Below are 12,074 nucleotides of genomic sequence, written 5' to 3' on the forward strand. Positions count from 1 at the left end.
AGTTATTACTGTGTTCTTAAAGTGGAGTTTCTCTAGAACCACTTACTCTGAATACCATGTGAAATTACATCCATTTAATAAACTTCTTACTTCAGAAGAATTGTGATGTTAGCCTTGACCCACACGAACAGAATGAGGTTTCCCCACTCACTCTTAATGAAAAGCTTTTTTGTTGAATATCTTGTTAAATGGCCACAAGTAGCTGTGACACTTAGGTCACCCTTAAGAGCCTTTAATTTAAAGACAGAAGATAGATTCAGCTGACATTGGGAAAACGTATGGGAAAAGAACCAAACAAGCCGTAGACATAGGCACAAGCACACACACCCCCAAATTTCAAAGCTAGCAAACTACAGCAACACAACCGTTATTTTTTTTATCCTGCCTCTTGCTTTTTATTTAGATTTGCACTTGGTAGATTCATTACTTCAGTTGACGTACAATTTAACCAGCCAAGAAGTTCTATATAGGAAAATTTAAAATAAGTTTACATGTTAATTTGGTATTCTTTAGGAAGCAAGAAAAAAAAAAACAACCCCTTGAAGTTATGGTTTCTTCCTCCACAACTGTATTTCCAAATGCTTTGGTAAATAAATAGGGCCTACACTTCTTGGCACTGTTAAGCACAACGTATACATTCAATCGTACTGAATATCCCATAGCAAAAACTTACTTGATATATAGTTAGCAAACTTAAAATTAGGTAAACTAAACTAGAGCACAGACTAGTGGTTTTGCAGTATCAATAGGAAGTTATCTGCTACCTGACAGACCGCAAGGAGGAGAAGCCCCAATAACCCAGCAATATGCGTACGTAGCTCCCAACCTGTCATCATAACAAAAGAACTCAAGAGCCGTTTTCATTAATTAATATATTTTCTGCATTATAGTTAACATATGTACTTTCTTCGTGTCATCCTTATTTCGTTAAGTATTGATATTTTGTTATATTCAGACATGAGTACATTTTCAAAGTCTTTTGCAATAAATATCATAAAATAATAGAGATTCACATAATAAATATTCTTTACAATAAAAAAAGTTTTAACAGACTTTTGTCTTAAAAATAGCTGGGATTCAACTTTGTGTTTTATACATAAAATATACAAAAAAGGACCACAATTTGTGGCTAAGGCAATAAAACAGGGACAGAATAAAATTATGAAGTACAGAGCAGAGCTAAATTCACTAAACCAAAGGATCACAAGAAACTTTAAGGATTCAAGAACGTTTAGGTGACTCAATGACACCTGAAGGCTGTTTGGATATATGAACACCACCAACTTGAATATCAACTGCTACTGACAGACTACAAAAACAGGAGTAGGAGGGTGGAGTGAGCAATATCCTTCAAAGATTTGACAGCAAAAGAAACAAATGAGTATGTTGCAGCCGTAATGTCTCCAATGTGAAGATCTACACAGTGTAGCAAAAACTGAAGTTACATTGAAAATGTAAAAAAAGGAGGCAGGATAATTCTCAGGACTGAGAATGTTCCAAAAGTTAAAACGAAAAGGGGGGGGGGGGAAGGCAAAAAAAAAAAGCAAAGCAGGCTGCTTATAGAAGAGTCAGGCCTTTCATTTGGTAAAGCCTTTATTTTACATCCCTCTCCAGAAAGAACACACACAAAACGTTATTTCACAATCCAGCTCACTCATGAAAGTTGTTCTTCCTTGGTACCCAGGGGGTTAAGGGAGAAAAAAGAAAAAAAAAAAAAAAAAGAAGAAAATTGCTGAGAACGAAAAACATCTTTGGGAAGATATTCACAGAGCAAGAAGCTTCAAGAGCCCAGCGAGCCCTCACTGTCTCTTTCAGGAGTGGTTCGGTTACAAACTCAAAAGACCCTGCCAAAGTGAGCGGCAGATGCAGATACCAGGTCCACACTTACCAAAGAGCAGCAATGACTACGTAAAACGCTCCACGCTCAGCCAAGTCAATAGGAAGAGGAGAGCAAAGATGCAAAGGGAAGAACTTGTGTATTTGAAGTTGGGGAGACAGAAAGGAAAGCAAAAGAACAGCCCCCCCCAAATGGGGGGGGGGGGGAAGGGGGAAAGAAGGATGGGGGAGAAAAAAAAAAAAAATCAGCTACAACCTGAAAAACTGAAGTTGGAGGAAGTAAACCTCCCTCCAAAAATCATGAGGGCTTGCCCTGAACCCGGGAGGGGCAGCTCTCCAGTTTACAATAGACCGTGTTGGAGTTCTTGCATCGGCAACCTGGACGATTGATGCGGTCGTAACACCCTCGACAGAGTTTTAGGCATCCTTTTGCAGGAGGGTAGCAGAGCAAGCAAGGCAGAAACAAGGACATCGCTCCCATGCACAGGTACCTAGAACAGCAGTGTGACTGGGAACAAGAGCAGGGATTATCCGCGTAAGAGTCCCCTTCATCGTCGTTAGAACAGTGGTAGAAGATCCCTTTGACCAAACACATGCAGGTGCCGTACTCCACCATGCTCTCTGCAGAGCACAAGCACTGCCGGTTGCAGGCCAAGCAAGAAGGGAGGGCCCTCGGGGCCGTGCACTCACCGCACTTGCACTTCCCACACTGTTCGCAGATAAACTTGTGCTGCGTCAAGTCCTCTTTCAAAGGACTCTTCAGATCATCTACAATCAGAGACGACTGCTTGGGCTGCGTCCGGATTGTCCGATCGGATCTGTGGCCCGAGCCCGGCCTGGATGGAGGCGACCGTCCCAGCAGCCCTTGCTCTGAGGAAGCACTGCTGTTGCTCCCAGAGCTGGCCGCGCTCCCCGTGCTGGTCGACCTGCTCAAGACGGGAGCCCTCGCATGATGCTGATGTGCCACGTGCCCCACGTGACCGGGTCTGTGTTCATAATTATTATTCACATTAATTGGTATAATTTCGTGAGTCCTTTCATGCTTCTCTTGCCTCGGCGCTGTCCGCGGCCCAGGTTTTTTCACCACAGATGGACCTTCGGTGTATTCGTTGCTGCCCCTGATCGCCTTGATCTGGTCCAGTGACAAGATCGTTGTTGCCTGGCTCTCCCTTTCATAGTCCAACCGTTGCCGGCTGTCCAAGGAGGGCTGCTGAATCACCACTAGTGAACCACCACTGCCATGTTGACTTTGGGGCTCCATCTGTAGTGATCTCTACTTCTGGCATTCAGTGGGAACCTGGCATGCATCTGAAATCCTAAAATAATAAGAAGACAGAAGGTATAAATAAACATTGCGTGTGTACATATATACACACTTACGCGAGATCAAGGGCAAAAGAGGAATACAGAACGGGATACTTCTTGAAAACAGGAATGATACGGCAAACCACAAATTGCCCTAGCCACCTGGTACTGATCTCTTTCAGCAGGGGATTACAACAACCCTGAGGATCTGGCCAAAGTCCAGTACTGGGGAGAGTCTGGGTATGGCATCACAGATGAGGAATGCAAAGGAGACCCTGTGCCATTTAAAAAAAAATTAAAAAAAAAAAAAAAAAAGATTCCAGTATTAACCTGTATGCTTACCTGGCGAGCCACGGAAACTGCTTCTCACTTGCTACTGAACTCAGCGTCTGTCTAACTAGCAATAGCAATTCTGAATGCCCCCAAAACGAAGTTGGAAACAGGCAAGAACATACCAGGTTCATGTTCTGTATGGCAGAATAAAGAACGTGCACAATTCTCACTCTTCTGTCTGAACGTGCAGCATCAGAAAGCTCAACAGATTTGCTTCCTAGTACATTTGGAAAGTCTCCTTTTTAAAGTGACGTATGTGCATTACAGAGTCTCGAACTAAGTACTGTCAAAGTGGCCAAGACATCTTCTGTAAGAAAGTAACTCAGCGTACAAATCTAATATGCTCCTTAGAAAATTAAAGCAGGGGTGCAAACAGCCCGTTCTCAAGTACTTTCTGACCACAGGCCAGGGTGTGAAAGAAAAAGGGGTAGAGAAGGCTAAGATGAACTAGGTGTCAGATAAAAAGTACCTAAGGATTCATAAGAATGTTAAGAGCAGACACCAACACACACCAATCCACCACCTCAAAACACAATCAAAGAACAAATCCATTTTCACAAGACAAACAGATTAAAAGCTTCTCAAATAAATACAACATCTTCTAGTTCACCTTTTAAATAAATGTTACTCATTTTCATTCCTTTTCATTCTGCCTAGCTACCGACATGAAGATTGCAACGCTGATTGAGAAAACCGCAGTGACAGTTCTGTACCTATATAAAAATTTAGACGAGTATCTAAATGCCACACTTATACAGAGAACCAAGAAAATAAACTGCTTTCCTTTACTGACAGCCGGGGGAAAAGGCCCTTTTCACTCCCCTGGAGATGTCACACATGTTCACCTGAAAGAGGAGGAAGGCGAGTGCTATCAAGCATTTCCAAAACTCGTCCAACGATCATGAGAAAGAGTCCGTCCTGGACTGGCACGGAGCTGTTCTCCACTCAAGAGAGAAAAAGGCAGGGTGGCGCGGAAGCACAGGGACGGACAAGAGCAGGAAAGGTTTCTTCTAACAGGTAGTTAGCATCTTTATCACCGACCGCTAATAAATGGTAAGCGACAGCTTCTGCCAGGGCACAAAGTCTTTGTGCTGATCCAGCAGTCAAAGATTTCATTTTACATTTAACGTCACCTGTGTGGGCTTTAGGGTCGCCAGATTAAGAGGGAAAAAAAAAAAAAAAAAAAAAAGAAGAAAACAAAACACCAAACACGTTCAATTCTAATTCACCCCACATAACGAGCTGCCTTCTTCACAAGCGCTGAATGCAAATCCACAACAGACCAAGGGTGAATGAATGTGAAAAGGGAAAGATTTACAGCTGTACCAACCAGGAGCTGGGCTCCCCAGGGGATGAAAAATAATATCCCAAGAAAATGCGAAAGACATCCAGTGCCATCTTTGGGGGGAAAGCGCAACATCAACGCGGCGAGCAGACTGACAAGACCAGCTGCAGACCAGGGACAGAGCGGCACAGTTGGACAAACCACCTCCACCCCCGTGCAAATAAGTTTTAAACGGGTTCTCCCCCCCCTCGCCCCAGACCCCCCCGCCCAATAAAATAAAATAACACACAGCGAAGACGGCGAGAGACCTCAGGTTTCTGCAGCCCGGGCAGGCACAGCCTGCCGTGCCTCCACCGCGTGTCAGCGCTCCCTCCCCACACCTCCGCCATCCCCCCCCGCTGTCCCCACACCCGCTCGGAAACGCCGCCAGCCCCCCCCCCCCCCCCCCCCCCCCAGCTCCGCTCCCCTCCCCGGGCAGCCCCGGGCGGGCGGCGGCGCGGCGCCCTCTGCGCCCCGAGCGGGGCGAGGCGCGGAGCACGCCGCTGACGGAGAGGAAGGAAGAGGAGGGGAAAAAAAGAAAGAAAAAGTTATGAATGAAAACAAGGGCTTTTTTTTTTTTTTTTTTTTTTCCCCTCTTTCCTCCCCCTTTCGCAGGGGGAGGGCAGAGAGCGAGGTCGGCGCTGCCTCAGGAGGGCGGACTTCCCGGCATTTAAAGCGGCAGCGCCCGGCCGACCGGCCACTAAAGCGCCGGGGATTCCCCGCCGCCGCGGCTCGGGGTCCGCCGGCTCGCCCCCCCCCCCGCTCGCCTCAGCCCCCTCCGCCCTGCGGCCGCCACGCCGGCGAGGAGGTGTTTGGGTTTTGGGTTTGGTTGCTTTTTTTTTTTTTTAGCGTTATGCTCGTTTTCAGCCGACCGCGGTCCTCACCGAGAGGCGTCCCTCTCCACCCGCGCAACGGCCGGCCCCCCAGTCGCCCCACACAGCCCCCCCCCACACACACCCCGAGGGCACGCCTGGCAGCGGCCGCCGCGGGGCCTGTCAGACCGCCCCGACGCGCCGCGCCGCTCCCGCCCGACGCCCGCTCCCCGCCGAGTGCGGGTCCTCTCGCGGGTGGGCCCGATCCCGGCGGGCTTGCTGTCTTTTTTTCGGAGGGGGGGCCGGGCGAGGGGCCGGCGGGGGTCGGGGGGGCCGCGGTGCCCGCGCCTCGCCGGGCAGGCGCCGTGCCCGTGCGCCCAGCGGCACCTGCTCGCCGCTCCAGGCGCGGCCGTGCAAGCGGGCGGGCTGCACCGCTCCCGCGCCCAGCTGGGCTCCGGTGTCAAAGCACGAGGAGTCCCCAACTTACTTATTTCCGAGGAGTCACTAGTAACGGCAAATCCACTCGGCGGAGGGCGGCGCGGCGGCAGCTCCGCAGGGCGCGGTGACGGCGGGGCTGCCGCCCCGGCTCCTCGCCCTCCCAGCCCCGCGGGGTGGGGGAAAGGCAGGCGGGCTGCGCTCCTCGTCTCCGCAAAGCCCCCGCGGATCTCCGCGTCCTACTCGGCGAGCGGAGGAAAATCCAGCTCTGCTGCCTGCCGCAGCCCTCCTCTCTCGGGGGCCAGCATTCAGCGAGCCGCCTTCCCCTAACTCGCTCCTCCGCGGAGCCAGACCCCTCCGTGCCCGCGGGACGCCGGGGGAAGAAGCGCTCTCCTTCGGCCGCGAGCCGCTCGGTCTGGAGGTGACGGGAAACAAACCAAGCCCCTTCTGCAAACGGTTTGTCTCGATCTAGCGTAAGCCAGCTGCAGGCTGCCGCAGACACCGGGGAGCAGGATCAGGCAGCGCGGGGCACTTGTGAAGGAGGTCTCCAAGAAGACGCGGGGAATGCGAGGCTCCTGCTCGGGCTGTTATTTCCCTTCTCTGACTGGAGCGGTCCCGGGCGATCCCTCCACGCTGGGGGCGGGGGGGGAGGGGGGCGGTGAGCGCACGGCAGCGGTCCCGGGTCCGGCGCTCGGCTTCACCGCACGGTCCTTGCCGCAAGTCCCTCCTGATAAAGTGCAATCGCAACCCCTAGTGCAAGAGATTTTTTTTTTTTTTTTTTTTGGAAGGAAATCACGAAGAGGCACTTGCTTTCAAGGCACACCTCAGCAAGTTGCAAACGAAGCCAGAGGCAGAGCGTAATGGCTCTGCCAGCTCTCTGCAAATTGCCATGTGCTTGCTGTTGCTGTTGGAGGCTGACTGACAGCCTCGGAGCACGGTCAGCACGTCAGGGAGAAAACGGCAACGTAAGGCAGCCCCGGACACAGAAGTCTTGCACGAAAGTCTCCGGAGCCTCCTCGGTATTTCGAGAGGATCGGACAAGGCTCCGGCACGCAAGCGGGACCCCCGCGTTAGGCAAGGCAGACAGTTACCGAGCTGGAAGTTTTGTAATTGCCAGCAAACCGCGACTGGCTTAACGCTGCTGGCTCGGGAAGCCGAGAGACCCGGCTCTCCCGCCCGCACCCCGGCCAGGCAGTCGCTCCCCCGCAGATCACGCCAAGCGCCCGGCGTGCGCGGGGAGCAGCAGGGGCAGCTCGCCTCTCGCCCGCACCTCCCACACAGCGGCGGCGAAGCCGCGCTCCGGCTCGCACCGCGGCCGCCCCGAAACCCCTCGCCCTCCCCGCCGGCTGCGGGAACCCCCTCGCCGCCCGCCCGCACCCCCGGCACCTGATCCGGCGGAGGGGGGGGGGGGGAGTAGCGGCGGGGGGGGGGTAGCGGCGAGCGCCGCCCGGGCTTACCTAAGGCCAAGGTGAACGCCTGCTTCCCGAGGCACATTGGCGGCCCCGGCGCGGAGTCCAGCCCGGGCAGTGTAGGCAGCCGCGCCGTCCCGCCGCCCGCTCCGCGCTGTCCCGCCGCCGTTCCGGAGTGACTCCGGCCGCGCACCGCCGCCTTTCAGCGCGCAGCCCCCGCCCGCCGCCCGGCCGCGCCCCCGTGATGTCAATGTGTCACTCCGCGGCGCCCCCGAAATCCCGGAGTGGACTTCCCCGCCCTCCCGGGAGCCGCTCCCGCGCGGGTCACGGCCACCGGCCGCTCTCGCCGCGGCGGCTCCGCCGGCCGAGCGCCGCCCCGGCCCCCCGGGCCAGCCGGCGGTGGGGCGCCGGTGCGCCTGTGCGAGCGAACCTCTCCCTCGCCGCCGCTGCCGTTGCTCGGGTGGCGGCTCCCCCCGCCCGCGGTGATTTGTCCCGGCGGCTGCGGCTCGCCCCCGGCCCCGGGGCCGCCCCCGCCCCGCCGCTCCCGGCCGGCAGGGGGAGCGCGGAAGAGCGGGTTGCCGGAGGGACCCCGACAGCGCGTCCCGTGGGGCGGCACCGCGGGGGGGGGGGGGGGGGCTCGCCCCGGGCCCCGGCGCTTTCACGTGCGGGTGGCGGAGCCCGGCGGGGTTCCCCAGCGACAGCAGGCCCCGCCGGCGCGGGTGGCGGGACGGGGGCCGCCGCTGAAGGCACGGGGAGAAGGGAGGCGGTTGTGCCCGGGTACCAGCCGACGGGCGGCCGGGCTGAGGTTCTGCCGTGCTCCTCCGATAACGTCACAGAGAGACTTCTGTACGTGTTCCGGCGTCAGCGCCTTTCCAGCAGGGTCTAGCCAGACGGAATGGCTGTTCGTTGTCTGTTCCTCAGATGTCTCTGCTTCTTTCAGCCTGGTAAAGAGGTAGCTGAGGGCTTCGGAAAGCGTTTGCCCTCGTAATCCTCCCAGTGGGTAGGAGACGGCTCTGCCTGCCGTGTTACGGGCGGTGCTGAGGCACCGGGAGACTTAACGGCCGTTCACCCGCTTGTCCTTCCCCCCCGCCTTCCCAGCCCGGGCGCGGCAAGGTCCCATCCGAACTTCATCGCTGCCTTTCTGCCCTGGTGCTGAAGAGGTCACAGCGATGCCTTCAAAGCCGTTATTTTTATGGCCAAATGCTATCTTTGACCTATGGTTGTTTTGTGGGTTTTGTTTTGGGTTTTGGGGGGGGGGGGTTTGAGTGACTGAAGTGTTTTAAAAGGCAACTAAAAGAACCTGGAAAAACGATGTAAAAAGAAATCAAAATTCTGAGAATTATTTCGTAACGACATGCAATGTATTGGACCAGCTGAGACTTCCCGTGCTTGGCGAAACATCGCTGCAGCCCCAAGTTTGTCTGAAACATTCTAACGGGCTTTTTACAATCTCTTTCACGCAAAAAAATCATACCCTCCCACCTTTTGCCCCAAAGAAAAAAAAAAAACAAAACCGCATTAAGAATACATGGAGCTGCTTAGCAGGAACATTCATCCAAAAGCAAATAATCCCCACAAACAAGAGCGCACCAGTACGAAGGTATTCTTCTGCGACATAGTCTGTCCACCCAGATCGCGCTCATGGATGTAGTGCAGTTATTTTTCTCCACTAGGCTTGGAAAGAAAATACCCAAACTACATTTTTTTTTTTTATTTCCATCATCATACAAAAACTTTACTTCACATATTTCTCTATGAAATAAAATCCTTATGCATTAAAGGTTATATACTGAATATCACTAATACTTCGAAGTTTGTGATTGACAGACTGCTGATACAGACAAACTATAAATACCGTCTTCCGATTACAGAGGCTCAAGTGACAAACAGCAGCATAAAAATCTTTGGCATGGTCATAAAAATATCCCAACTCATCACTAATATTGCTAGGGGAATTAGAAAATACGATTGCTCACCAAAAGCATTCTCAGACACACTACGAGCGCAAAGTACAAAACCATTTTCAGCGAAATCCGTCTGAAAACTTTGGAACCTATCACAGTTCAAATTAACAAAAATTCCTACCGAAGCACAAAAATGACCGAGAAAACTGACAAAAATTACTCCTGCAGAGCGGCGCTTAGTGGTGCAAATCTATCTTCTCCTGCTACTTTTTAGATTTCTTTCGCAAAACAACTCTGTTTTGAATAAAGACAAACCAGAAGACACAGCCTTTATGCAGGTGTGCTACGTACAGCAATTCTCGCAGCGACATCGGCAGTGGGAGCAGCAGGGGCAGGAGCGGGTGAGCCGTAGGTAAAGGGCGGGTAATCGAGCCTTTCGGGTTAGCGGGGCTCTGCTCTACGGCTGAGAACACTGGGCTGGAGCGGGTCAGTAGAATAATCAAGAATACTGGCAGCAGTTTACTATCACTTGGCACCCGAATTAACGCTTCACTGAGACAAGGGCAAACCCTACAGCTGTATCAGAAGGCTCTCCACAGACTCAAGCGAACATGCCTGCATGTCCCGCGAGTCGTCTCGTCAGATTTTTCTTGGAAATGATAGCAGGGAGAAGCTTTTGTTGGAAAAAGGAGAGCTAAAACTCTGGAGAACGCACTGGCGACTTGGAAGAGGACTGACACACCTTATGACTACATCTTGGCACAACCTTAATTTGAGGATTGACACACGGACGGGAATCCAATGCAACTGAGTTATTTTCCAACTCCTAAAGGAGCCTGTCTCTCCCACTGACAACAAAAGAAGTCAAGAGAGACCAGCCCTCTATGCCCAAAGTTAATCCTTCTGAAAAACCTCCCAGAATTAGGTTCAAGAGACCGAATGATGGGTGATAGTCGTGATTCAATCCCCGTTTCCGCTTTCACTTTGGGGGTCACGTACCGGAGATAATCTCCACCTTCTGCAGTCCTACGCTGCAGGGTCCTTCTCCCTCGTGCAAGCTTCGGCGTGCCAAAAGATGTGTTGTACAGAATAAGAGTCCATCGTTGTTCTTTTGTTTGTTTTTCCTCCTAACCCACACCCAGAAGCAACTTTCATCTCTAGGTCACTCGATTGACCTTTATAGGTAGTGAACGACACCTTCGTAAAGATGAATTGGGTAAACTGTGATCCTCCCACTCTCAGGGACGAGTAACACTGCTTCTGTGTTGCCTCCCACCTGGGAATACCATTGTATTTCCCCCAAAGCGGCATCTCCTAGCCCCCGCTAAGGCCCCGATCCCAGTCGAGAAGGGGGACGCGTAGTCCCTCCCAGACACTGGCACTTCATTCCTCCTTCTCAGCAGCGCGAGGTGCCTTCGTCTGTGAAAAGCAAGAACTATCCTATCTATCAGCACAGAAGAGGCGACAAACAGCCTGTACTCGAAGCGTTCGATATTTACTGCTCCTGTCACTCATCTTCTGTGGTGATAACTATCTTGAGCCGATACGGCTTTGAGGAAACTCAGCAGAAAACGTGTTTACCTTTACGCAAGTTATTTGTCAGTTAATAACCAATCTTCACAGCTGTAACAACATTTCTAAAGTTACACAGCAATTCAAAAGCAATTTAAAAAAAAAAAACCCACACATTAGCATTTGTAACGAAATTATAAACAAAATTGTTGCGCCAGTCTTACCTGTAGAATGTGTAAGTAAGTAAAGTCAGTCAGTCACGTATTTCCCCCACCAGCCGTGCAGCGATACTCTTGCAGAGGTGGGTGTTGTGAGAAGCAGCTCCCAAAAGCTTTGTGCGTCAGCAACTTTGACGTTGCGCTAGGTGGAACTTCGTGGGTGTTAGTGTTTGGAGGCTCAGGACCCACAGCATGCTCGGAGAGCCTCGGAAACTCTCGGTGCAAGGAAATAGCATGGAAATTGTTGGGATAAGACCAGTAGAACTGTGATTTTTTAACACTCACGCTAGTAGGCCTATATGTATTTAAAACAAACAAACAAACCGACCCAACAAAATCCTACAATAGCTATTAAACGTTGCTGTAATAATAAACGTGGTGGACAGTTTCTTATCAGCTCATTGAAAATCCTGGCGGTCCTGGCTTAAGCTGGTTGGTGCCTGAGATGAAATAAAGCTATTGGGAAGAGCTGAAGTAAACCCCGTAGGTGCTGTGGTGAAGGCGTACCCCGAGAGGTACAGTGAATCATTTCAGCGTAAGGAAGAGAAAGTGAAGGATGATGTGAGGCTGCATTTCCGATCACGCTTTCTGCTAGACAGGTTGACCTTTATCTGAGATCAAAGGCACCAGCAGCTGGGGATTTCTTCAGCTTCTGCGCAAGGACTATTCTTAAGGCTCTCTTGAAGAAGCGCAGCCATGTAAAGCTGCTCCTTGCCCTCGCCGCAGAGGCTGGGGATAGGCACACGGGAAATCCTCAGGTGCAAATACAATCTTCAGTTTTCTCTTTAGAAGATAACATCAGTTTTTCTTAGAGGCAGAAGAGACAGTAAAAGGCATCAGCCAGGCAAACCTCTGAGAACAAAGGGACGAACCTTGACGTGAACCTGCTTCACGAACATTTGAACGTTGAATCAAAGTGCAGGGGAAACGCTGCAGAGCGAGGGGTTTGGTCCATGCCCAAATTTAGCACAAATTAACAAGAAAGA

The 12,074-nt window shown here is 51.9% G+C and overlaps 1 protein-coding gene across 4 annotated transcripts; it reads right to left on the bottom strand.

Annotated features, from left to right (window-relative positions):
• Positions 1-360: 360 nt before the first annotated feature.
• On the bottom strand, positions 361-11,124 carry SPRY1 (sprouty RTK signaling antagonist 1). Of its 4 annotated transcripts, XM_076337261.1 has the most exons (3): positions 7,503-7,599; positions 6,098-6,795; positions 362-3,152 (listed from the first exon to the last, which is right to left on the bottom strand). In XM_076337261.1, exon 3 carries the CDS (start codon positions 3,095-3,097, stop codon positions 2,135-2,137), a length of 963 nt encoding a protein of 320 aa, XP_076193376.1. In that variant the 5' UTR covers positions 3,098-3,152; positions 6,098-6,795; positions 7,503-7,599; the 3' UTR covers positions 362-2,134. The 4 variants fall into 4 exon arrangements, with proteins under 4 accessions (XP_076193378.1, XP_076193376.1, XP_076193375.1 ...); XM_076337263.1 differs by lacking the exons at positions 6,098-6,795; positions 7,503-7,599 and adding an exon at positions 11,095-11,124 and having other exon boundaries at positions 361-3,152; XM_076337260.1 differs by lacking the exon at positions 6,098-6,795.
• Positions 11,125-12,074: the final 950 nt, after the last annotated feature.

The sequence above is a fragment of the Aptenodytes patagonicus genome, chromosome 4 (genome assembly GCF_965638725.1).
Source record: "Aptenodytes patagonicus chromosome 4, bAptPat1.pri.cur, whole genome shotgun sequence".
NCBI lineage: Eukaryota > Metazoa > Chordata > Aves > Sphenisciformes > Spheniscidae > Aptenodytes > Aptenodytes patagonicus.